Raw genomic sequence first — 23,529 nt, forward strand, 5'->3', positions numbered from 1 at the left:
CTTTTGGGCCGCTTGACTCAGATGTACTCAAGATTTAGTCACACAACAATCTGCTACTTTTTTGCTGGATACTAGTTTTTAGTTGTTTTGTTTAAAAGGACTGTTTTTGTTTTGGGAGGGTTGGCACTTTTTTTGGGGCAGGGGTGGATACAAAACAATTATGCTCCATTAAAGTTTCAACATCCCTTGAAAGAAAAACACAAGTATGATCCAGGTCATTTTTGAATGTATCTTTTTATAAAGATGTTCAACTGCGTCCAGTCAACAGGCTTTTTACATAATATCAATATGTCACAGAAAGACATCCAACAACCATTCTCAGGCTTCCTGAAAGGAAGAATTTGTTTCCAGTGTTTGTCCTAAAAGTCAGCGTATTTACAGAAGGGAATAAAATGCAAAAAAAAAACATTGAGATACAAATAGCTGATGATGAACGGCTCTTTTAGTATACCTATTGTTGCGAGGGTACTGTCGACCCTCTCTGCCTGTCTGTCTGTCTGTCTGTCTGTCTCGCTCCATCACTCACGCTCACTATCTTCATTCTAGATCTGTCACTTTACAATGATCTTTACTCTCTGTGGTTTTCATGTCCGACCACTCATTTCTTGACTTTTCCCGTCACTCCCTGAGCAGCTTTGAAAACTCTGATCTCTGTCTCCTTCCTCAACGTCTTCACAGTTTGCCTGGATCAAGATGAGCTAGACCACATCAAATTGAGCACTCACAACAAACATACACAGGTATTTACATGGCACTGTAAGTGGTTACAATACTGTTGTTACTACGCACTGTTTTCTAACAGTAATTAGTATAAACCAGTTACCCAGGTGCAATAATAGCACTAGTAGTTTTGACTCAGTTGAGTTGACGAAAATAATGACATCATTGACAACTGCTTTCAAATCTCGCTGATGTTAATGATGGACTTAGCCCTCACAGCCTTGATTTCAGGAAAATCATGACATCATTCAGGCTTCAAGCGCAACGCCGTGCCTGTAGAGTGTTGTATCTAAAGATCTTCTAGCAGCCCTGAAAAGTATTAAGCCCTATAGGGTGGTAGAATCGGAATCTTCCTGTGCAGCTCGCTGAGCCTTGAGAATTGGCAAACAACAGAGCTGCCAAGGGCAGTGTAGAGTCTCAATATGGGTTCTTGCAGCCTTTAAAACAGGCTGGAAGGTAAGGAGCTGGGCACTTGAAGATGGGTTCAGCCAAATAGCAAGTGGAGGTTCAACGTGAATACTGAGACGGCTAGTACTGAAAGGGAAGAGGGAAAGGACGGTGAGGTAGTGGAGGAAGATGGAGGCAGGTCAAACTCAGGTGGACATTCGAGCTCAAAGCATCGCAGGGTGACACCTGAGTCCTCGTTGCCATAGTTTGCCCAGTACTCTTCCTGGTCAAGTTTAGGCAGTGCGAGTTCTTCCTCCCCCAACTCGTACTTGACCACTGACGTGCTCGTGGACGGGCCTTTCCCGTACAAGCCGGCTTTGACAGTCTCTGAAGACTTCTCAAAGAGACCTTTGGTTGACGACTGGGGCTTGTTTTTGTGGAACCACCATCGAGTTTTCGTACTGAAGGTGGTGGTGGTGGACCCGGCGATGGAGCCTGGGTCAGGCAACGGGCAGAGGGCAAAGTCCATTTCTCGAAGAAAGCGAAGGTCTTGGCCACGGCGCGTGGAAGGTGATGCGCAGATCACCTCAGATGAAGAGACGCGGGCCTCCCGGAACCACTCCCACAGGGCGCGGGCTTCGCAGCCGCAGGACCAGGGGTTGGCATTGAGGCGGAGGAATTCTATGCCCTGAGTGTCCCTCAAGGTCTGACTGGGCAGCTCGGGCAGAGAATTGTTGAAGAGGAACAACATGGTCAGGCGACCGAGGTCGCGGAAGGCCCGGCGGTTGACCTGCCTCACACGGTTGTCGTGAAGGAGCAAGCGGTCAAGGTTTACCAAGCCGCGGAATACATTTTCAGAGATGGTGCGTATTCGGTTTCCATGCAGGAAAAGCTGACTCAGGTTGATGAGGTCAGAAAAGATGTCATCCTGCAGGAAGTGTAGATTGTTTTCCTGCAGACAAAAGCCAAAGATTGTGTAAATACAATGAATACAATGGAATACAATGTACCCTGTGTGATGTCTCCTAGATTTTCTCGTGCATGCTATTATCTAACACAATTAGTTCATTGGTAAATTACAGCTTCATCAACCCTGAGACATTTTTTAACTCAATGGAAGGATGACTTTGGCAGGCACATGAACACATAGACCCCAAGTGGAGCTCAAGCACTTACCCCTATCTCCCCCGGGGGGGGGGGGATCATCAATATCATATATTTTAAAATAATTTTAGAATTACACTCTTGTCATCCAATTCCACACATTTAGAAGTGTGTGCATTTGTATAACCAAGTTATCTCGGTTTATTTTGACTTCCTATCTCAATTTTTTTTATAATCAACTGCTTCAGATTCTCGGTATATACCCAGTATAGTGTGGGGGAAAGTCGTCTTCACCTTCTTTGTTGGTAGTTGTATTGGCAGTTTTGGTTAATTGTAAACAAAAAAAATACATAATTAAATATATAGGTTTTTTCTTAATAGTGTGAATAATTTTGGAGATTTTTTTTTTTTTTTTGGTTGTGCACCTGGGCCCCAAAAATGTTTGTGCACGAGCCTAGACTTAGGTTCATACTAATAGAAGAACTACATGCTACTACTAGCAAGGCAAAACTGCACTAGTTGAAGAATGTTTAATATTCTATGAGTTAACATCAACCCGTGAAGGTATTTTAACTTTTTTTTTCACCCCACTCCCGTTTTGAGTCATAATTCAGGGCAATAGAAGGAAATCAAATCAGCACTTTAACAGTTTTCCCAAAAACCTTGCAATACCAGTGAACCCAGTGCAGAAATGTATGATTTGCAACAAATTTTCCCGTCTTCTCAGGCATGCACTTTCATTTCATTGCAGTGTCCCATACCTGCAAGTAGAGATAGTGCAGGCTGTAAAGCTTGCGGAAGATGTCGTGAGGCAGGGCGGTGAGTTTGCAGCGGTGCATATGGAGGCTCTGGAGCTTCTCCAGGCCGCGGAAGGCTCCTCCTTCCAGCCGGTGAAGGTTAGGGTTGTCCCCAAGATCCAACTCCTCCAAGTCCCTCAGCTCACTGAAAGCCCCTGCTTCGATCCATGTAATGTTGTTGGAAAACAGCCACAGAACCTAGAGTGCAATATAAATATGGGTTTATTCCATCAGAAAAAAACAGTTTTGGATTCATTTCATGCAGATATTACATGGATGCATCCAATCCACTCCTTCCTACCTGTGTCCCAAAGCCAAAAGAGCCAACTCTAAGCTCCGTGATCCTGTTGTTCTGGAGGAAAACGCGCTGCGACTCATACGGCACACCGACCGGGACGGTGGTGAAGTTCTGCGCCTGGCAGCTCACGGTCATTGGCGTCGGGTAGCACACGCACAGGTGCGGGCACCCCGCCGCCGGACTTGGCTTGCCGAGGACCATCCACACCACCAGCCAAAGGGAGAGGCCACCTGTGTGGAAGAAGAGGAGGAGCAGGAGGAGGTGAGTCGGGAGTCATCTGTGGTGCTGAAAGCAGCTCCTGTTGACTACCGTCCAGTTGTGCTGGATTTATCCAGAACCGTGTTGCTTGTACCCACTTTGCGCAAACGGTACACGCATTACTGGAGCATAATTACACTGACCAACTCCAAAATGTCAATATGCTTTATCTTGTTCTGATTATATTTAAATGTATTTGTATTATTATGACTTCCTTTTCAATGGTTTTCATATAGTACATCATTTCAGTCTTTCTGCTGTGATAATTTAATTCACCATATGGGATTAATAGATTCACGTAGCTAACATAGTCTCCATCCATTGATCAATCCCTTCTTCCTGTGCGCAGATAAAATTGCCACATCACCAAGAACTGAATTATCACAATAGATAACGACTGTTCTAAAAATCTAAACACTCTCTGTCTATAAGGACAAGAAAATTACAAGGACATAACTCAGTGACCATTAAAACATGATTAAATGTCATGAGAAGCTTGCATTTACGCACAGCATAGTTCCCATTTTGGCTGTTTTGCTCTGGCAAATGATGATTAAAATCCTGATCTGAACATTCCAAGAATCCCTCACGGTCGAACAAGAAGTCACCCCAAAAATGATCAACTTACTTTTGCAGCTGCGCACGATGGAGCATCGTCGGCTCCGAGAAATCGAGAAGGTCTCCATCCTGAACCAAAGCCCAAAGCGAGTTAGCCTAGCGGGACGAAGTATTGCCTGCTATCTCCGCTGATGACCTGGTTCCCGAGTCGGAGCGACTGAGAGCGTGCCGGCCGATGGCAAGCCGTGCCTCATTTATAGTCCCAGCATCCCGCGATTGCCTTGTGAGGTGCGCGCGGCGGAATCTCCTGCGTCACGAGGCGGGCGGGGCGGGTCAGCGCCGAGTGAGGGCGGCAAGAAGCGGAAAAGGGCGGGGGATTCTCCTGAGCACCAAAAAGGAGGAGATAGATGGATGAGAGAGAAAAAAAAAAATCATGAATGGAGGAGGAGGAGGAGGAGGAGAGCGCGCAAGTCGCTTCCTGGCAGCGGCTTTCTCGACTCTTTTGGTCCGTTTCCGGCGCCGCGCGAGCCAGACAAAAAAGCTCCGACACAAGGAGGGTGCCCCCGAATTATGATTCAGCCGCCAGGGGAAAACTTGTTGCCAGAAGAGAATCACTCCAAACAATTGTGGTTGTTTGTTATGTAGGTTGAACGCAAGCGTCCATTTCCTAGATGGCTGCTCCCCGAGGGGTTGCGAGGAATTCTGGGCTTGTCCCACTCATAAAGAGGCCTCATGGAGGCTCACAGCCACTGACAATATCAGACCATACGGGCCCATTTGGAGTCTTCCGGTCGACTTAATGGGACTATTTGATTCATAATTATCTTTGCATAGAATACAAAACAACATCTAATCATATATACTATTTCCAAATGTGTGTTGTATTCATTTCAGTGTGTTTACTGACCGCCCAGCTAATATTTTTTTCTGATTTCAGCTTCATTCGGATAGATATTTAAATAATCAATAAAGTAGGTTATCTTCAACACACTGAACAGCGATTTGTAAATTCTAAAATAATAATAATACGGATGTTGTGGAATTTGAAATGGAACCAGTTTACATAAAATGTTTCAGGGAAGAGAGAGTGAGTATAAATCAAGAGGTATGGGAAGTTTTCATCATAAAAATAATGATAAAAACAGTAATAATCTCGCATTTGTACACATTCACACCATATCGGGCCACAATCTGAAAAATCCATTAAAAATAGCTATTAGAAATGTCAAATTACTTCATAAATCATTTCTTATCAGTGACTTGATTTTAAATCACAATCACGACAAAAGATGAGAAACACACAGATGAAACAATACTACTATAAAGAAAATGTTAAATTCTGTCAGGAAAGTGGAGAAAATAAGATTACAATTAAAGTAAATCCCTACCAAAACCATTAACAAAAAGATGGTGGACCCCCCCCCCCCCCCACCCCACAGAGCAGATGAATGACTAAATGCCCTGCAGCAGTGTGAGGGCAATATGGCGGGATACTAGATGGCACAGCTGCCTCACAGTTAAGAGGTACTGGGTTTGAATCTCTGTTCCAGTCTGTTCCCCTTGTGCTCCTGTGGGTTTTTCTCTGAGATGTTCCAACTTTCTTCCACATACCAAAAAACAAAAAAAACTACAAGATAGTTTAATTGCAGATTCTAAATTGGTCTGTGGTTTAGTCTATATACGTGTCTATTTTAGTTTGCTAGTGCTGGGAGTATCCAAAACATCTGACGCACGCATTTTTTTTAAAAATGTTTATCCTCTTTAATTTATTTTCATTCCTTCATTACCAATAAATTTGCTCTACTGGCATAAGCACATCATATTACAGCAAGAATTAACAGGCTGTGTTTATGTTTTGGGTTATTTAATCCATCTGTTTTGAAAATGAAGGAGGATTCGAAGCACCTAATGTGGGAGAAACGTGAAAAACTAAATTAAAGCGTGTTCATCTTGCTCGCTGCTAACAGCGAGTGACCATTGGAAATTGTTGCCAATACCTCTCTTTTTACCCAGAATAGCAGAAGAGTCCATTTTGTTGTCAATGCCACTCTCTCTCTCTCTCTCTCTCTCTCTCCTCTCTCTCTCTCTCTCTCTCTCTCTCTCTCTCTCTCTCTCTCTCTCGCCTCTCTCTCACACTCTCTCTTTCTCTCTGCATGTTTGGCCTTCAAAATCAATACATTTAGATTTGATCTGTTTCGAGGTAAATTAAAAAAAAAATGATGCCATTCATGCACACAAGCAGCTAACAGATCCGAATACCAGACACATACAAAACATAACAGGCAACCAAGAACATGACTAATTGGGTCTGCGTTGTCCTTTAGTGCCCACTGAGTGTCCGGGACAATCTGAACACAGGCATCCCCTTCACACACACCTACAACGCCAGCTGCTCAAGTGTGTGTCAAGTTTTTCTTGTGGAAAACATTTCTCCCATCTTTGGAAGGACTTTGACAAAATGCCACCACAGCGTTATTTTCATTGTTGTCCCAATCGTGTACGCTGCAGCTTTGGAGGCATCGTCTCCTCCAGTAAGTTGTGCTGTGTTGGTGTCAGTCCCACGCAGGAAATGAAATGAGGTTTCCCCAGTCGACACTCTCCTTCTCTCCACCCCCCCCCCTCATGCCCCGCCCTCACAGCACCAAATCTACCATCTGTCTGTAGTCCATCTTTCTTGGGTCCGTCTGCATCCCGCAAAGCAGCATTCATGCCTGGTTCTGCTTTGAACTGTCGTCAGTCACAGAGCGTGGAGTGCGTCATCGCACCTCAAAGCAACAGCTTGTTGTTCTCTTGCTCCCTACGGTGAGAGTCAGTGACACAACTAGCCGCACTTTCGATCAGCTTTGTGATTTGGGCCCCTGGGATCACTGCTGAACGGGTCGCTGCTCTGATTGATGTCAGCGGGTACGACAGATATCGCTAATGGGATTTTGAAGTCTAGGTGTGGTTAGTAGAACCACAGTAACAGCACACATCCTTTGATGTTACCTGCGGCACAAAGTAACCAGATCCAATCATTGGATAGTGGGCAAACAATCGCTACTCATTCTCCTTCATTTATTCCCCTACCCCTCTTCTTCTCTACTAGTTTAGAGTCAGAAATTGGTTGCTTGCAAGGTCTGTTCTGTCAGCCCTGCATGAGACTTCAGCATCAATTTTCCATTCATTTTATGGTTCAGTTCGAAAATATAGTCGTGAATGAAATGGGTTAATTGCAAAGTCCTTTACAGTCAAAGGTTGAAGGTTTGAATCTCAGCTCTGAAATTTCTGGCCATGCCTGCATGGTTTTTTCATCCAGGTACTTCTGATGACCTGGGATCGATGTGGAGTTTGCATGTTCTCCCACTGCCAGGGTGGGTTTCCTCCGGGCACTCCGGTTTCCTCCCATATCCCAAAAACATCCTGCCCGTTGGACACTCTAAATTCCCCCTAGGTGTGATTGTGAGTGCGGCTGTTTGTCTCGATGTGCCCTGCGATCTGGTGGGAACCAATTCAGGGTGTACCCCGCCTCCTCCCCGTTGACAGCTGGGATAGGCTCCAGCACTCCCCGTGACCTTCGTGAGGATAAGCGGTGAAGAAAATGGATGGGTGCATCTACTGCCAAGATACATGCATTTAATTTACTGCCATTTAGCATTGAAAACTAGTATTTCATAGTAGACAAAAAAACAATATTAACAATCCACTCTGGCTTACTGTATCACATATTTACAGTGAGAAATCACAAAACAACAAATCACGAATCCCACACCGTAACATGTACACACATCGGACCCAACCTGGATTATTTGCATGATATGATTGGCCCTGTGGCAAATGTACAGATGGGACGCATTTGATGGCGTGGACCATGCGCACCGCCACCCAAACGGCGCGACCCCCTGCATGGAGGAAGAGGAGCAGGAGGAGGAGGTGAGTCGGGAGTCATCTGTGGTGGATAAAAATGTGCTTATTCACAGCCCATAAATTAGGGTGACGCTGTGTCACGACAGCCATTCAGCATTGAGAACATAGTCTGGCACAGAACATTGTGGATTCATTCATTCATTCATTCATCGTATCGTTTATCCTCACTAGGGTCGGGGGTGTGTGGGAGTCGGGCATGGCAATCGTGTAAACAGACAGCCATTCGCAGTCATTTTCACACCTATGGGCAATTTGGAGTCTTCAAGTAATCCTACTTTGCGTGTTTTGGGAAGGGGGGGGGACTGGAGAAAACCCACAAAGATAATTTTTTTTTTTAAACAAAAAACAAACCAATAAATAAATAAATAGAGGTTTGGACAATGGTGAGCAACATGCGGCATGAATGAAGCAATTTTACATCCATTGTGTAAAGTTTGGTGAATAATACAATACAAAAGGTTGGACACCAGAGTGTACATATTATAATCCGTTCCATAAACTGTGGAGGATATTGGCACATGCGAAGTGTGCAAAAAAAAGAGGGGAAAAAAAACAATGGAGCAGAATTATTCTATGGAATCGTTTGTTGTACCAATAATAAAAGTAACTGAATGAAATATAATTGGACTGAAAAATCTTTACAATTTTTTAAATGAAAGATACACCGTAGGATAATTTTTCAGAATAATTCCAGCTACTTACAATAAGTACAAGGAGCAGGTTTTCATCTTGTCATTTAATTCTTTATTTTAAGGTATCTGGAAAACACTGAGGTGCCATGGTGGGGCAACAGGTTAAGATGTTGGGCTCACAGTTCTGAGGGCCCAGGTTGGAATACCAACCCCCTGTGTGGAGTTTGCATGTTCTCCCCGTGTCTGCGTGGGTTTTCTCCAGGCACTCTGGTTTCCTCACACATCCCCCAAAAATGCATTCATTGGACACTCTAAATTGCCCGTAGGTGTGATTATGTATGCAAATGTTTTTTTTTTTTTTTTTTTTTTTTTATGTGCCCTGCGATAGGCTGGCAACCAGATCAGGGTGTACCCTGCCTCCTGGCCCATGACAGCTGGAATAGACTTCAGCACTCCAGCAACCCTTGTGAGGATGAGCAACTCAGAAAATGGATGGGTGGATAGATAGTTCACAGTGGAAACCTATTCTATTCTCTTCCAGGAATCAGAGCAGCGGGGCACAAGGGGGAGGACCTCGACTGCAATTCGATTGTCATTCAATGTTACGAACTCAACTCAAAGCGCCCAACACAAAGGGACATACCATGTATTCATTAAAGTACATAAATCAAATCAAAGCTAATAAAACTGACCACAATATGCATAAAAAATTGGAAAGATTTTGTTTAAGGTGCATTGTCTTAAAGCCAAAAAAAAAAGACATGATAGAGCAATGACTACAATGTGGAGTGTGTCAAATTGCCCTGAGCCAAAACTTTACCATTTTACTGTCATCATTTGAAAGTAATTGAGTAATATTATTCTTCAACTGTTGAAAAAAATCTTAACTGTTTTGATAAAATCCCTGGCCCTTGTACAAGAAAGTCATGCACGTTTCATTCTGGCGCAATCTCTCTGTCAGACTGCTGCATCCAAGTGGCAGCATCTTTTTTCGTATCTGTCACATTGTCAACAACAAAGAAGCTCGTGCCAGTCGTCTTGCTCGCCTCCTCTCAATTTTCTCTTTGTTTTCTAAAGACCCCCCCCAGCCTTATGTCTTTCAATTGTCATCCTCGTTTGCGTCATCACTTCCGAGCACCCATGTACTATACCGCCGCTTTCTTTGCAAACTCAGATGCAACACAATGCTTGCCAGAGTGACGTTGTCTTTCATGATCGACGTTTTGTGGGACAAAGCAGTTTCAAGAGCGGCATCTCCTTAAACAGTCACTGATGCTTTCGTGGCGCATTCGGTACAGGCAGCGTGGGTTCAGTTCCCACTCGGTGACGGTGGCAATGTGAGCCCGAGGGACTGTTCACGTCTGCGTTCGGTTCACGGTGTGATTCGCCTTTCACCCAAAGTCAGATGGGAGACCCTCAACTACCCCGTGTGTGTGTGTGTGTGTGTGTGTGTGTGTATTGTATATATACAGTTTTTCTGCTAATCTGGTTCTAATTCATATTTCCTTAATGGTTGCAAAATTTAAACTTAGTTTTGACCTTTTTATTTAAGTACATTTCTTTTTACTTTTTACTTAAACGGAGTCTGTTGACTCTCTCTTCTGAGAAAGTTTTCCACATTGTTCCGTAGTGTGTTTAGGGGAATTTTTGACCATTCTCCCTGAAGCGGATTTGGACGAGAAAGCCTGGCTCTCAGTCTTTGCTCTCATTCATCCCAAAGGTGTTCTACTGGGTTGAGGTCAGGACTTTGTGGATTTTATCGATTCACACCAAACCCTCTCATCCCTGTCTTTGGGGGTCTTTTTGTTGAAATCCTTTTCCAAAGAATTGTAGCTGTTATGGGTGTAAAAGGTGGACCGACGTCATATTAACCCCGTATAGTTTATGATGGGAATGTCACTTAAATTCATATATGAGCCAAGGCAGGTGATGAACTACTTTTGGCATTATAATGTGTCTATAGATCTGTTAGGAAGCACGGTGGATCAGGTGGTAAAGCGTTGGCCTCACAGTTCTGAGGTCCTGGGTTCAATCCCAGACCCGCCTGTGTGGAGTTTGCATGTTCTCCCCGTGCCTGTGTGGGTTTTCTCCGGGCACTCCGGTTTCCTCCCACATCCCAAAAACATGCAACATTAATTGGACACTCTAAATTGCCTGTAGTCTTGATTGTGAGTGCAGCTGTTTGTCTCTATGTGCCCTCCCATTGGCTGGCAACCAGTTCAGGCTGTACCCTGCCTCCGGCCCGTTGACAGCCCGGATAGCGCCAGCACCCCCTGCAACTCTCGTGAGGATAAGCGGTGAAGAAAATGGATGGATGGATGGCTAGATGGATGGATGTTGGATGACATGTCTCATAAGCATACATGCACTAAACACACAGTCCACAACATGGCTTTCAAGGGAAGGATTTAATATCTGTGGTTGGCTCCCATGTCTATAGCTGGTACTTCCTTCTCTTAATCTGCCCCTCCCTCCCTCTCTTTTTTGCCATCCATATCCCCGCCTCCCACCTCCCCAATCACCATTTCTCCATCTTGCAGCCCTCTGTCCCCCATTTATTTTTAACCCACAGCCATGCCTCATGCTTGACGCTTGACGCACATGAATACGTAATGTCGAAACACAGAAAAGAAAAAAAAAAGGAGAGGCAACATCTGAGAGGCAGGCAGACAGTGAACTTCATCAAAACACAAACATCCTTCGTCTTGTGAAATGTCACCTGTGAAATGTATTTGAAATACCTGCTTGTTTGTTTTTCAAACTTGCTTTGGTACCCTAAAGGCTGTCCAATATTTCTTTGTTCTTTGTCTCTCACCCATCTATCATGCTGAAGGCTCACGCCCACTCGCTAATATGGGCAGCGAGACGAGGCGGTACACGCATCAATCTTACATCACTCATCAGTCAGTCCGGACTTTTCAATATAGACACTAAGTGAACGCAGACAGCGTTTGATGCACATCAACCATCAGGAACGGTAACGGAAAGCAAAATGTGGATGTGGACATTTTTCTTTTCACATATGAGCCTTTCATTTATATTGCTTACATTCTTCATTGGATGAATAAACTTTTTTTTATCTCTCTGTGTAGACTACGTTGCCTAAAGTATTCGCTGACCTGCCTTGATGCCTATACGAATCTAAGCGACATTCCATTCCTAATCCATAAAGTTCGGGGATGTTTTGGCCATTCGTCCTGAAGCCCATTTGTGAGGTCACGCACTGGTGTTGGATGAGAAACCTGGATCTTAATCTGCACTGTCGGCCCACATTTTACAGTACTCATAAATAAAAGAGACTCTGCAACACACAACACGAACATTATCTTAGTAAACAAATGTTGAGTGGACCAATTTGCTCTCTGCTAGCTTCACCTTCGTTCCTCGGGTCCCACAATTTGGAGAAAAATGTATTTCAACAAACAGGTGTTTTTCTTGTATTTCTCGATGAAATGGGACTCCACTTGTACCATATGTCTTCTTTCTCTTCTCAAGTCAGCATCACATTTTGCTGTCTTCACTCTCATCTATTGAACGCTTAACTCCTTGCGTCACTGACGCAGGTGCGTTATGTCATGTACGCCACTCCCTCCTCCCATCTTCACGTCCCTCCTTGTGGTAAACGTGATTTGCAGTTCTGCTTTTCTTTTGATGCGCAAAACGGAAATTTTCATCAGGAAGCTGCGATGATGAAGATTGTCATCAACATGACATCAATGTTATTTGTCAGTGGACGCACATCCACAATCTTTTTTTTTTTTTTGCGTCCCTGATCATTTTTGTGCATCCAGCATTGAACGAGATCCCTGTATGTATGGATGTATGTATGTATTTATATTAGGTATGAAAGTCACTTAAAAATCTAATTAGAGGTTTAAAGGCTCTGTAATTAAAGTTCAAGTGTCGTCAAATGGATGATTTATGGTATATTATTAATGAAACCCCACAGCCAATATGGTCCCACGTGTTTTTTCACCACAAAACATGATTTTGACGTATACAGCTTTTTGTAACTCCCGCCATGAGGGATTTGTTTTCGAGAAGCAGCAGGAAGTGACGTAAAGGACAGAGGCGCCCCCTAGTGGACTCGTTTGTTTCCACCTCCGGGAAGGCAGCTTGTTATTCCTTCGTGTTAGCCAAAATGCCGGCTCATTGCATTGCTGGACATTGCTTGAACACTCAGGAGAATGGAATTACCCTTCATAAGTTTGAAAGAGATCCTGTTCGTTGTGTAAAATGGATTGCACGGGTGCAGAGGACGAGAGCTTTGTGGGTTCCAAATAAAAGGTAGGTGTGTACATAGGTCCAAAAAAAAAAATTGTTTGGGGTGGACCACGTAATCGGTCTCTCTCATAACGTTGTAAAAGATCCGCGTATGAAATGTGTTGATGTGCGCATACAGCTACTAAAAAAAAATAATAGTTTGGGGCGGACCACGTAATCGGTCTCTCTCATAACGTAGCAAAAGATCCGCGTATGAAATGTGTCAATGTGCGCGTCACCCAGCCAACAATGTCTCGATAGTGTTCATCGAGTACTGCGGCGACTTTGAACATACCCCTAAAAGCAACATAGCTGGGCTCCACCTCCTCCTTATATTACATCAGGGGCTCCAAAACTCAGCCACCCAGGCTGAGGCGCAGGGTTCTGCGGTCACAGCTACAGCGAAGACGGGGCGGCACTGAAGAACCCAGCTGAGAATTCGTTCCTCAGTCGCATGCGCGCATAAAGCGCCCCGACTCGACTGTGAGCAGCACCGCTCGGCTCTGTCATAAGCCGCCGCGGTGGCTCATCTCCGCCGTGGAAGTGGATCGGACAGGATGCGGTTTGGCCGTGATCGGATATTATCTGAATATGGCTCGAAACAATAGTGTAATATTGCCCCGGTAACTTCACTCGGTTGTGTGGTGTTGTCCTTTTCGAAAAGAGGTTCGGTGTCAGAAGGGGCGTCGGAAAAATGCGAATATCTCTGTTGTTCGGCTTCCATAGTTTTCAACGGCGGAAGTGACGATGACGTCAAGGACAGAGGACACGACTAATACCACTTGGATGTCGAGGGACACTGAATTGTGCAACTTTGTGCATGGATGACGCGCTCTCCACTCACTTTTTTTTTTCTGTATAGACATTGAAGTAAATACTGTTATATGTATTTTTCATTATAATATCTATTTTAGAATGTTTATAGGGATGACACCCGGGCTTTAATGTTGATCAATTGCACTTTAATTACATGACAGTATTTGCCATTTAATATATAAATATATATATATATATATATATATATATATCCTTATATATACTATATAGTATAGTATATATATTTTCTGTTTATATACACACATGCGCACACATAAATACACACTATATATGTGTGTGTGTGTATATATATATATATATATATATATATTATATATATATATATATATATATATACACACACATCAATTTTCTTCGCCGCTTATCCTCACATGGATTGCGCGGAGTGCTGGAGCCTTATATATATGAATGATTTGGAGTCACTGACAGTGTAGTAGTACACACATCTGCCTTTGGTGCAGGCAGTGGTGCAGGATCGATTCCCGCTCAGTGATGGTGTCTGTCTGCCCTGTGACTGACTGGCGACCAGTTCAGGGTGTAGTCCGCATTTCGCCTGAAGCTAGCTGGGATAGGCTCCAGCTTTCCCGTAACCCTTGTGAGGATAAGCGGCTTGGATAATGACATTACATATATTGATTTGTTCACTGCCATTTCATAATGTTTTGTATTTTGTATACCAGGTTGTCCATATAACTCCCAGGAGAAATTTCATGCAACTGCAGTTCTGATTATCTTTTAATTTAAGTCATAAATGAAGCGCTCACATTTCCCCAAATTCTCACAGGTCTTCTTTTTAATTTGAGCGCTTATTCCTCGAGCTCCTCTTAAGCAATTGTTAATAATTGCTGTTCATCCCTGCTCAAAGTGGCACCTTGATTGGTCCGAAATATGAGTGAAGAAGAAGATGATGAGAACGCTCTTCATTTCGCTGAGAAGGCTTTACCAGCACTGGGGGATGAGCACCTGCCGACCAGGCAGTCAGAGCAGCGATCTCGCCAGATGGATGGAACATTGTGGCAAAGAAATTGGAAGTGAGACGGCGGAGACTGGCTGGTGTGCGTGTGTGCGCTCAGCCCTTGATTTGGCTCTCCTCTCAACTCATTTATCAGCGTTGTACGTCAAGGGGCCTTCAGCTATCCCAGAATCCTCAACACTTGAGACTTACCCAATTCTCAGTGACATCAGAAGGAAGGCTTGAAATCCGAGTAGCCATGTGTGTGATGGCTTTCGCTGCAGTCCACTCATGTTTCATCCATATGAATGTGAGTGTGCTGTGTTTTTTGTGAGCGTATGTGTGCCTGGTACTGACGTCAATACTCCTCCATTCCTGATTTAACATCATAGGGGAGGTCTCATAGCATCTCACTGATCTCTATTTATAGATTGAAATGAACTAGGTGCGAGTTTGACAGGTGAAGTTTTGTATTATCAATTCCTACTGGGGAGCATGAAGGTGTTTGCATATAAATCTGTATCTTTTGAAACATGAGATTGACTTTTTGAAGTTTCAAACATACGTGAAGGGATACCACAAGTGGTCCTGGGAGTTAATAAATAAACATTTCATTTTTAAATCTTTTACATAAGCAGAGAAAAATGCGTCTAATCAAGAAAGGTTTGATCATGACAATGACCCACAACATACTGCCAACATAAAAGATTTCATCAGGAATGAAAAGTGGAAGTTCTTTGACTGACCGAGTCAATAACCCGACCTAAACCCAATAGAGCATGCATTTTATTTCTTGAGGAGGAGACCAAAAGTGGAAATCCCAGAAACGAGAACTGAAACAAGCTGCATTAAAGGCCCGGGAAAAGTATTCCAAATGAAGAATGCCAACGTCTGCTGAGCTCAGTGGATCACAGCCTTGATGCAGTTATTGCAAGTAAGGGTTATGCCACCAAATATTAAATAGTATTTACTTTAAGTTCATTTCATCATGTCTGTTCCAGTACTTTTCCTCACCCGAAAAGCGGTTGGCTTGAAACATAAGATGCTGTCCTGAGTTGTTTAGCACATTTTTACATGTCGCAGCCAAACTAGCTGCTGAGGGCTTGCAAGACATGAAAACAAGCCACAGACTCCACACTGTAGTTTTTTCAATGTCGTACGCTCGCCTCGCTGGTTGTGCAACTGATTTTTACATGTACTGCATGTTTAAATGAACATTTTTTTGAGTTTAAAAGACAGTTGTATTCTCTGTTAATGTTTCCTCACATCAACAGTGTCTCCCTCTTCTGAGGGAGTCCCTTTCCAAACGGCAGATATACTTCAGTACATAAGTAACAATGTGGGTTCTCATTATTTCTGCCATCAGGACACCCAACTAACAAGCAGTGTTCACCATCAATGAAGCCACCTCAGCATGGGAAAAAACGTGTCGCACTAAGCTTCACAGCTGCAACACACCAGGATGCTGACGTTCATTCCACTTACAACACACCCCAACACTTAGTGACAGAGATGTGATTTTGCAGGTGTCTGCCGCACTTTCAGAGAATAACGTCACGGAAGTGAGAACAGGATTTGATGCAAGCAAGGTGTTTGAACTCCAACACCCAAACTGTTGCAGTACAACATAGCATTGCTGGGTTACACACTCACTGGGGTCTTCATAAGTATAACTGCGAAATTTAATGAGACTTCATACATGAGCTGTATTCAAATTGCTCTTTACAATAATAACAGGGATGTTTTGGGTTCATGTACTGTATATACACAGTATACTGTAGATGTGGAGTCTTATTTAATGATGTGCATCCTTCCCCTCTCCAGTAGTAAAATATTACACACTAGAAGCTGTGTCATTATGATGCAGTGCAGTTTTATACCACTGTATGCAACAACAACAACAACAACAACAACAACAACAAAAAATGCAATAGTAAACAGATCGTTAGACTACACTGAAGTCAGAAGCCATGTTTCCAAGTTGTATTGTTTGGTTCGTGTTCAGTAAAATATGCATTTTGCTATCATTGATATCAGATGTGGTGCCAATTTCTTACTGTGTTGCACTCATATTTTTAATTTATTGGTTATCATTACATCGTGTGGTAGTACACTAGTTGAAAAAAAACAGGGTTTACGGTTTGACTGTACTGTTGCTTGTGGAAAAGTACAGAGAAGACCAAAAGGATCTATATTGTATCTTTGTAGACCTAGAGAAAGCCTATGACAGAGTACCAAGCGAGGAACTGTGGTACTGCATGCGCAAGTCTGGTGTGGCGGAGAAATATGTTACAATAGTACAGGACATGTATGAGGATTGCAGAAAAGAGGTGAGGTGTGCCGTAGGTGTGTCAGGAGAATTTAAGGTGGAGGTGGGACTGCATCAGGGTTCCGCGCTGAGCCCCTGCCTATTTGCGGTAGTCATGGATAAGCTGACAGATGAGGTTAGACCTGATTCCCCTTGGACCATGATATTCGCAGATGATATTGTCATCTGCAGTGAAAGCAGGGAGCAGGCAGAGGAACAATTAGAAAGATGTGGGTTCCCACTGGAAAGGAGAAGGATGAATATTACCCAAAGTAAAACAGAATATATGTGTATGAATGAGAGGAGGAAGACCAAAGCTCCAGGGAGAAGAGACAGCGAGGGTGGACGACTTCAAATACTTGGGGTCAACAATACAAAGCAATGGAGAGTGTGGTAAGGAAGTGAAGAAACGGGTCCAAGCGGGGTGGAAAGGTTGGGGGAAGGTGTCTGGTGTTCTATGTGACAGAAGAGTCTCCGTTAGTATGAAGGACAAAGTTTATAAAACAGTGTTGAGGCCGGTCATGATGCACGGATTAGAGACAGTGGCCCTGATGAAACAACAAGAAGCAGAACTTGAGGTATCAGAAATAAAGATGTTGAAGTTCTCGCTCATACTGAGCAGATTGGATAGGATTAGAAATGAGCTCATTAGAGGGACAGACAAAGTTGGATGTTTTGGAGACTTAGAGCAGACTTAGATGGTTTGGACATGTTCAGAGGCGAGAGAGTGAGTATATTGGTAGAAAGATGCTGAGGATGGAGCTGCCAGGTAAAAGAGTGAGAGGAAGAACAAAGAAAAGGTTGATGGATGTTGTGAGGGAGGACATGAGGACAGTGGGTGTTAGAGAGGAGCATGCATGAGATGGGCTTAAATAGAAAAAGATGACACACTGTGGCGACCCCTAATGGGACAAGCCGAAAGAAAAAGGAGAAGAAGACTTTTTGACAGTATACTGTGGTGAGCTCCTGCAAGCAGGTTGGAACAGCTGGCGAAAGGTGTCTGGTGTGTTATGTGACAGAAGAGTGTCTGCTAGGATGAAGGGCAAAGTTTACAAAACAGTGGTGAGGCCGGCCATGATGTACGGATTAGAGACGGTGGCACTGAAGAAACAACAGGAAGCTGAACTGGAGGTGGCAGAAATGAAGATGTTGAGGTTCTCGCTCGGAGTGACCAGGTTGGATAGGATTAGAAATGAGCTCATTAGAGGGACAGCCAAAGCTGGATGTTTTGGAGACAAGATTCGAGAGAGCAGACTTCGATGGTTTGGACATGTTCAGAGGCGAGAGAGTGAGTATATTGGTAGAAGGATGCTGAGGATGGAGCTCCCAGGCAAAAGGGCGAGAGGAAGACCAAAGAGAAGGTTTATGGATGTGGTGAGGGAAGACATGAGGGCGGTTGGGGTTCGAGAGGAAGATGTAGGAGATAGGCTAAGATGGCAAAAGATGACACGCTGTGGCGACCCCTAACGGGACAAGCCGAAAGGAAAAGAAGAAGAAGAAGACTGTGGTGAGCTCCTGTAGTGTGAAGCTGAATGGACACATCTTCAACACAGTAGGCGCATAAAGTAGTGGCTCAGCAATTGCTCCAAACAAAATAAGCATGTCTCTTCATTCCAGAGAAACATTGTCCTTTTTAAAATATAGATCTCGTTAATCATCATCATCTTCATCACACGTAACATGGCATGACAATAGTCACCCTTAAATTTTTCTTGAATGCACAGTATTTTGTTTCCAGGAAGTGACCATACCACTCTACAAGAGAGTAATAATATGGTGGAGTACGATAACTCTGATTTGATGGTGAAAACTGCATTCATGTTACACAGCTCACCATGATGGTTCCCACTATGGCTGTGAAACCCCAGGAAAACCAAGTGGTCTGTCGACATCATCCATCGGTCCACTGACAATCCGCAGGGCACACACTTTGTCAATTCCCTTATCAATCACGTCAGCACTCGCCAGCGGTCTCAATCTAGCGGAGGTTCTCCTCTTCTTACGCACACGTCTGGATAGGTGGGAGGTGTTGAGGTATTTTTTTTTTGAAACACGCAAGTACCTGAAGAGTGTGACGGTGAGATATAGCTTTGTTTTCGCTACATCAAAAGAAGAAGAAGAAGAAAAAACACAGCAGCTTGACATCTGGTAGTTGACGGCTACCCGCTTCAGTGAGCAATGAGGATTAGCAGCTTGGGTAATGTAGACGTCAGTACACAAGGTAAACTGCTGTGGTGAAGGACCAAATGCTTCACACTTATTGCACAACATATTCCTTGACGTGTTTTTTTTTTTTTTTTTTTTTTTTGGCGTCCTTTATTTGCGTGTGTATTTGCGATGTACCTCACATGACATTATGGTCATCTCTGACATCTTGTTCTGAGCTGTTTTCCCAGTGGGACCAGAAATTCTCTCCACACGTGACATGCGACCTGAGAGAGAAGAGAGATGAATGTATGGAAATGAGTTCCTTTTAAAATGCAGCTTCAACATATTGCTGTATAGGAAATGGTGGGAGGTGCAGTGGACAAATTGCAACTCGGTCATTATCGAAGAAAAAAAAAAAAACTTTTTGGGGTGACAACTCATCCAAATTTGCAAACTACACAGGATGTAAAGCACTCTGGCATTGCATAGAACCTTTTTGTGGATCCCATTATCCCCCACCTCCAGCTTCCTGTCTCTCTGCACTCCAACTCTCAAAACTATGACAAAAATCTAAACACCATCACATAAATCCTCACCAGACTTGTTTCCACATTTGTATAAATAGCATGTCAATTAAATCCTTTTTAACCCTTGAACTTGAAAATGGAGGGGGAAGTTTAATATATCGCGCAGTTTGTAAATACCAATGTAAATTGAATTACCTGACTAATTACCATTATTATATTAAATCTAAGAGGCGTGGCATGGTGGAGCAGCTGTAAAGCATTGACCTCACAGTTCTGAGGACCAGAGTTCAAATCCCAGCCCCGGCTGTGTGGAGTTCTCATTAATTGGAAACTCTAAATTGCCCCAAGGTGTGATTGTGACTATTGTCTGTCTCCATGTGCCCTGCAATTGGCTGGCAACGAGTTCATGGTGTACCGCGCCTCCTGCCTGAAGATAGCTGGGGTAGGCTCCAGCACTCCCACGGCGCTTGTGAGGATTAGCGGCTCGGAAAATCGATGGCTGGACTTCATCAGAAAGCAGTACGAATTTGACTTGCTGCACATTTCAAGCATCTTATCAAGCGACCTTTTCTTTCCTGTATGATGTTTGTCCACTGTCTTACCTGCAGCGTATGTGCGTAAAGGAGAAGACTTGGGGCTGAAAGTAATATTCTGTGTGAAAGTGTGACAGGTCACTTTGTCTTTTATATTCAGTTGCCTGGGGAAAGGGAGATTATATGGCAAGAAACACAGTTGCTGAGCTCCCAGCCTCCACAAAATAGAAATATCCCCATCATCAGAAAGGGACAGAGGTCCTCTTGGGTCAAGGGAGTGGAAAGAAGAGCTTTAAATATGAGCAAAACTTTTAAAACCTGAGGTTGCTACAGGAATGGACCTTTCTGACTGGCGATCTTAACCGCCGCCCCCCTTAGCTACATTTGCCCTGTCCCACAAGCTTCCAAAATGGCGACTGAACAGAACAGGCTTGAAGTCGATTCTCTAACACATATTCCAGATAATATGGTGGTATGTTTTTTGCCAAATGCGTTAGACTTGTCCAAGAGAGTTCTACAGAGAGGTCTCAACTATTTCACGCAAGGATATGTACACAGAATTAAGATTTTGGACGGAGCAGGACGCATTGTCAGAGTTACAGCGAAATGTTGACGATCGATGCAAAAAAGGTTTGACGACTCACAAACTTCATATTCAAATCCAACAGGATAAAATTGTGGAATCGTACTGCGCATGTAAATCAGGGTGAGTAATTTTTAGTTGGAAAGATCATGAGTATTATCATTGTAGTTTTTATGTGTCATTTAGGTTCAAATTTCTACATTTAAATAATGGTCATTAACTCAGTCAGTACCATAGTCACCAGATGAAAAAGTTTGACTTGGCTCGTAATCGAAGCCAGTGCTCTGTCGTAAAAGTCTGATGCAATACAAATAGGCAAATAGACATTTCTCTTGCATGACATCGCACATTTACATATCCCTAACCCGACTCTTTGGCATAAAACATGACACACTTCATTCAGCAGGTCAGTGATACACCAACAAAGTGAAAGTTGTTCTCCTGCAATGTATAGAGCACTGATAAAAATTCACTTAAATTCAGAGAAGAAACTTCTCCCTCACTTACCTTTGAACATACAGCCTTGAATTTGTTAATATTGTTCCCATTTAGTTGTACGTGCGCTCTTCCACAAGCCTTAATCCATCGTAGACACTTCTTCAACTGTGTTTTTTATGCTTTGAAAAATGAATCAACCGGGCCCCTTGTAACCTAGCAGGATATCTTGCATCAGAATTGCATGTTCCCCAAGCACATCTGAGGACCATTTTGCTCGTAACATGAACTTTTCCAAGCACACGTTACTGACAACCAGCATTGCTTGCGGGACAATACGGCGAGAGGGGCGTGTCAAGCCAGGGGGTGAAGGCAATGCAGCTATCTGATTGGCTGTTATTGTACAAGTGATTGACAAGTCGCAAAGGTCCATTCTGAGGGTCGAACCACCCTTCAAGGTGTCTGTTGTCACTGTCAAGAAAATATTAGTTTCATGATATGCTTATTGTTCAGATTGTACTTTGCAGCGGTCTAAAACGGCCCTGGATCATGCCAGTTGTTTCTCATGCTTTGGTTCGCTCATTTAACCACACATTTAGGGCCAAAAATAGCATCTTTCAAAGCTCCTCCCCGCTTGCAATTTTAAACCCTTATTTTCAGCCTCACATTCAAAAATCTTTTGTAATTGTTTTATAGCTTGCAGTGATGCAGTTCTTGAGTCACAAAGGCAAACATTAACAGTGAAAGCAATAAGCGATGAGAAGCAATAATGTGGTTACTCCACCTCTGGAGGCTCACATTGTTTGCCGGAACCATCTTCTCATTATCACAGTGGATGACAGCACTTAAATGAAGTCAGTCAGTCAGAGATGAACAGTCCAGTTAAGAACACAGCTGCGAAGGTCACGTCGCGTGTCATGTGAAATGAAAGTTGGATTTTTTTCCCCCCAGTGAGGGTTGAACCCTGTCAAAGATGCCCTTTTGTCACAGATTTTAGTCATGACAGAATTTCTGGGTGCGGCCAAGTCAAAGCGTGTGTCCAGTTTGATTTGGTCTCGGCTTTTTTCAGATTACTTGGTTCTGTTTGCTTGATCAAGCTGAAATCTTCCACTCTGACTGGTTTGCAAGTCCAGTGTGAAGCGGTTGGAAGGAGAATCAGCACCTCCAAGTCTGACACCACGGTACTCCATGGTACGCATTGGGGATTTGATCCTGCCCCAAATGGATGAGTTCAAGTATCTTAGGGTCTTGTTCACAAGTGACAGAAGAGAAGAGGAAAGAGCAGAGAAGACAGGCAAAGCTCTCGGTTTACCTGTTGATTATACGTTCCCACCTACAGCTGTGGGTTGTGACTTTTTCATCTTCTTTTTTTCCTTCCGACTTGTCCCGTTAGGGGTCGCCACACCGTGTCATCTTTTTCCATCTCAGCCTATCTCAACTGAAATAATAAAATCATAGACACAAGAGGCCGAAATCAGTTTTCTTTACAGGGTGTGTGAGCTCTCCTGTAGGATGAGGAGCTCAGTCATTTGGGAGTGTCTCAGAGTCGAGTGGCTGCTCCTCCGCATTGAGAGGAGCCAGATGGGTGGATAGAAAGATAGATAGATAGACAGACAGATAGATAGATAGATAGATAGATAGATAGATAGATAGATAGATAGATAGATAGATAGATAGATAGATAGATAGATAGATAGATAGATAGATAGATAGATAGATAGATAGATAGATAGATAGATAGATAGATGGACATAACACACTTGTGTTCTTATTGTTACAGCTTGAAAATATGATTAAAAATATAGTGTGGCTAATGAGACATGGAGGAGTGAAGTAGTGGCATAAAGTACGTCATGATTGCGGGGGGTTGGACAAAGGAGTCACGACCACAGGCAAAATACATTCTGCTTGACCCCTGAGGGTGCTGTGACACTGGTTCAACACACTGAAACATGTAAACGCTGTGGGCAAAGTAAATGGCGGCGGCAGGGGGACTCGGGACTTGCTTGAGACTTAAGGACTAAGACTTAGGATTTGATCTTTACTCTGGTTACAGGGTTTCTTCCTCCCACCCCCAAGCATTGAACTTACCGCACCATTGAGAGTCACATGAATAAACCAAAAAATAGGAAGTGGTCAAGAACAACGAGAAGTGAGGAAAAACACTAAGAGTGTGAAGGATGCACTTCTGTCACAATGTTTTCATTCTCTCGTAATGACTTCCGTTCACAAATGAACTAAGAACTGCTTGTAACAATGAATGGAGGATGGAAAAGATATTAA

At 43.5% G+C, this 23,529-nt stretch overlaps 1 protein-coding gene across 1 annotated transcript; it reads right to left on the reverse strand.

Annotated features, from left to right (window-relative positions):
* Window positions 1-261: 261 nt before the first annotated feature.
* rtn4rl2a (reticulon 4 receptor-like 2 a) lies at window positions 262-4,423 on the reverse strand. The gene is made up of 4 exons (XM_061830049.1): window positions 4,193-4,423; window positions 3,310-3,536; window positions 2,973-3,206; window positions 262-2,059 (listed from the first exon to the last, which is right to left on the reverse strand). The coding sequence occupies exons 1-4, from the start codon at window positions 4,248-4,250 to the stop codon at window positions 1,205-1,207; spliced, it is 1,374 nt and encodes a 457-aa protein (XP_061686033.1). The 5' UTR covers window positions 4,251-4,423; the 3' UTR covers window positions 262-1,204.
* Between the last annotated feature and the right edge of the window lie 19,106 nt (window positions 4,424-23,529).

The sequence above is a fragment of the Syngnathoides biaculeatus genome, chromosome 9 (assembly GCF_019802595.1).
Source record: "Syngnathoides biaculeatus isolate LvHL_M chromosome 9, ASM1980259v1, whole genome shotgun sequence".
In the NCBI taxonomy this organism is placed as follows: domain Eukaryota; kingdom Metazoa; phylum Chordata; class Actinopteri; order Syngnathiformes; family Syngnathidae; genus Syngnathoides; species Syngnathoides biaculeatus.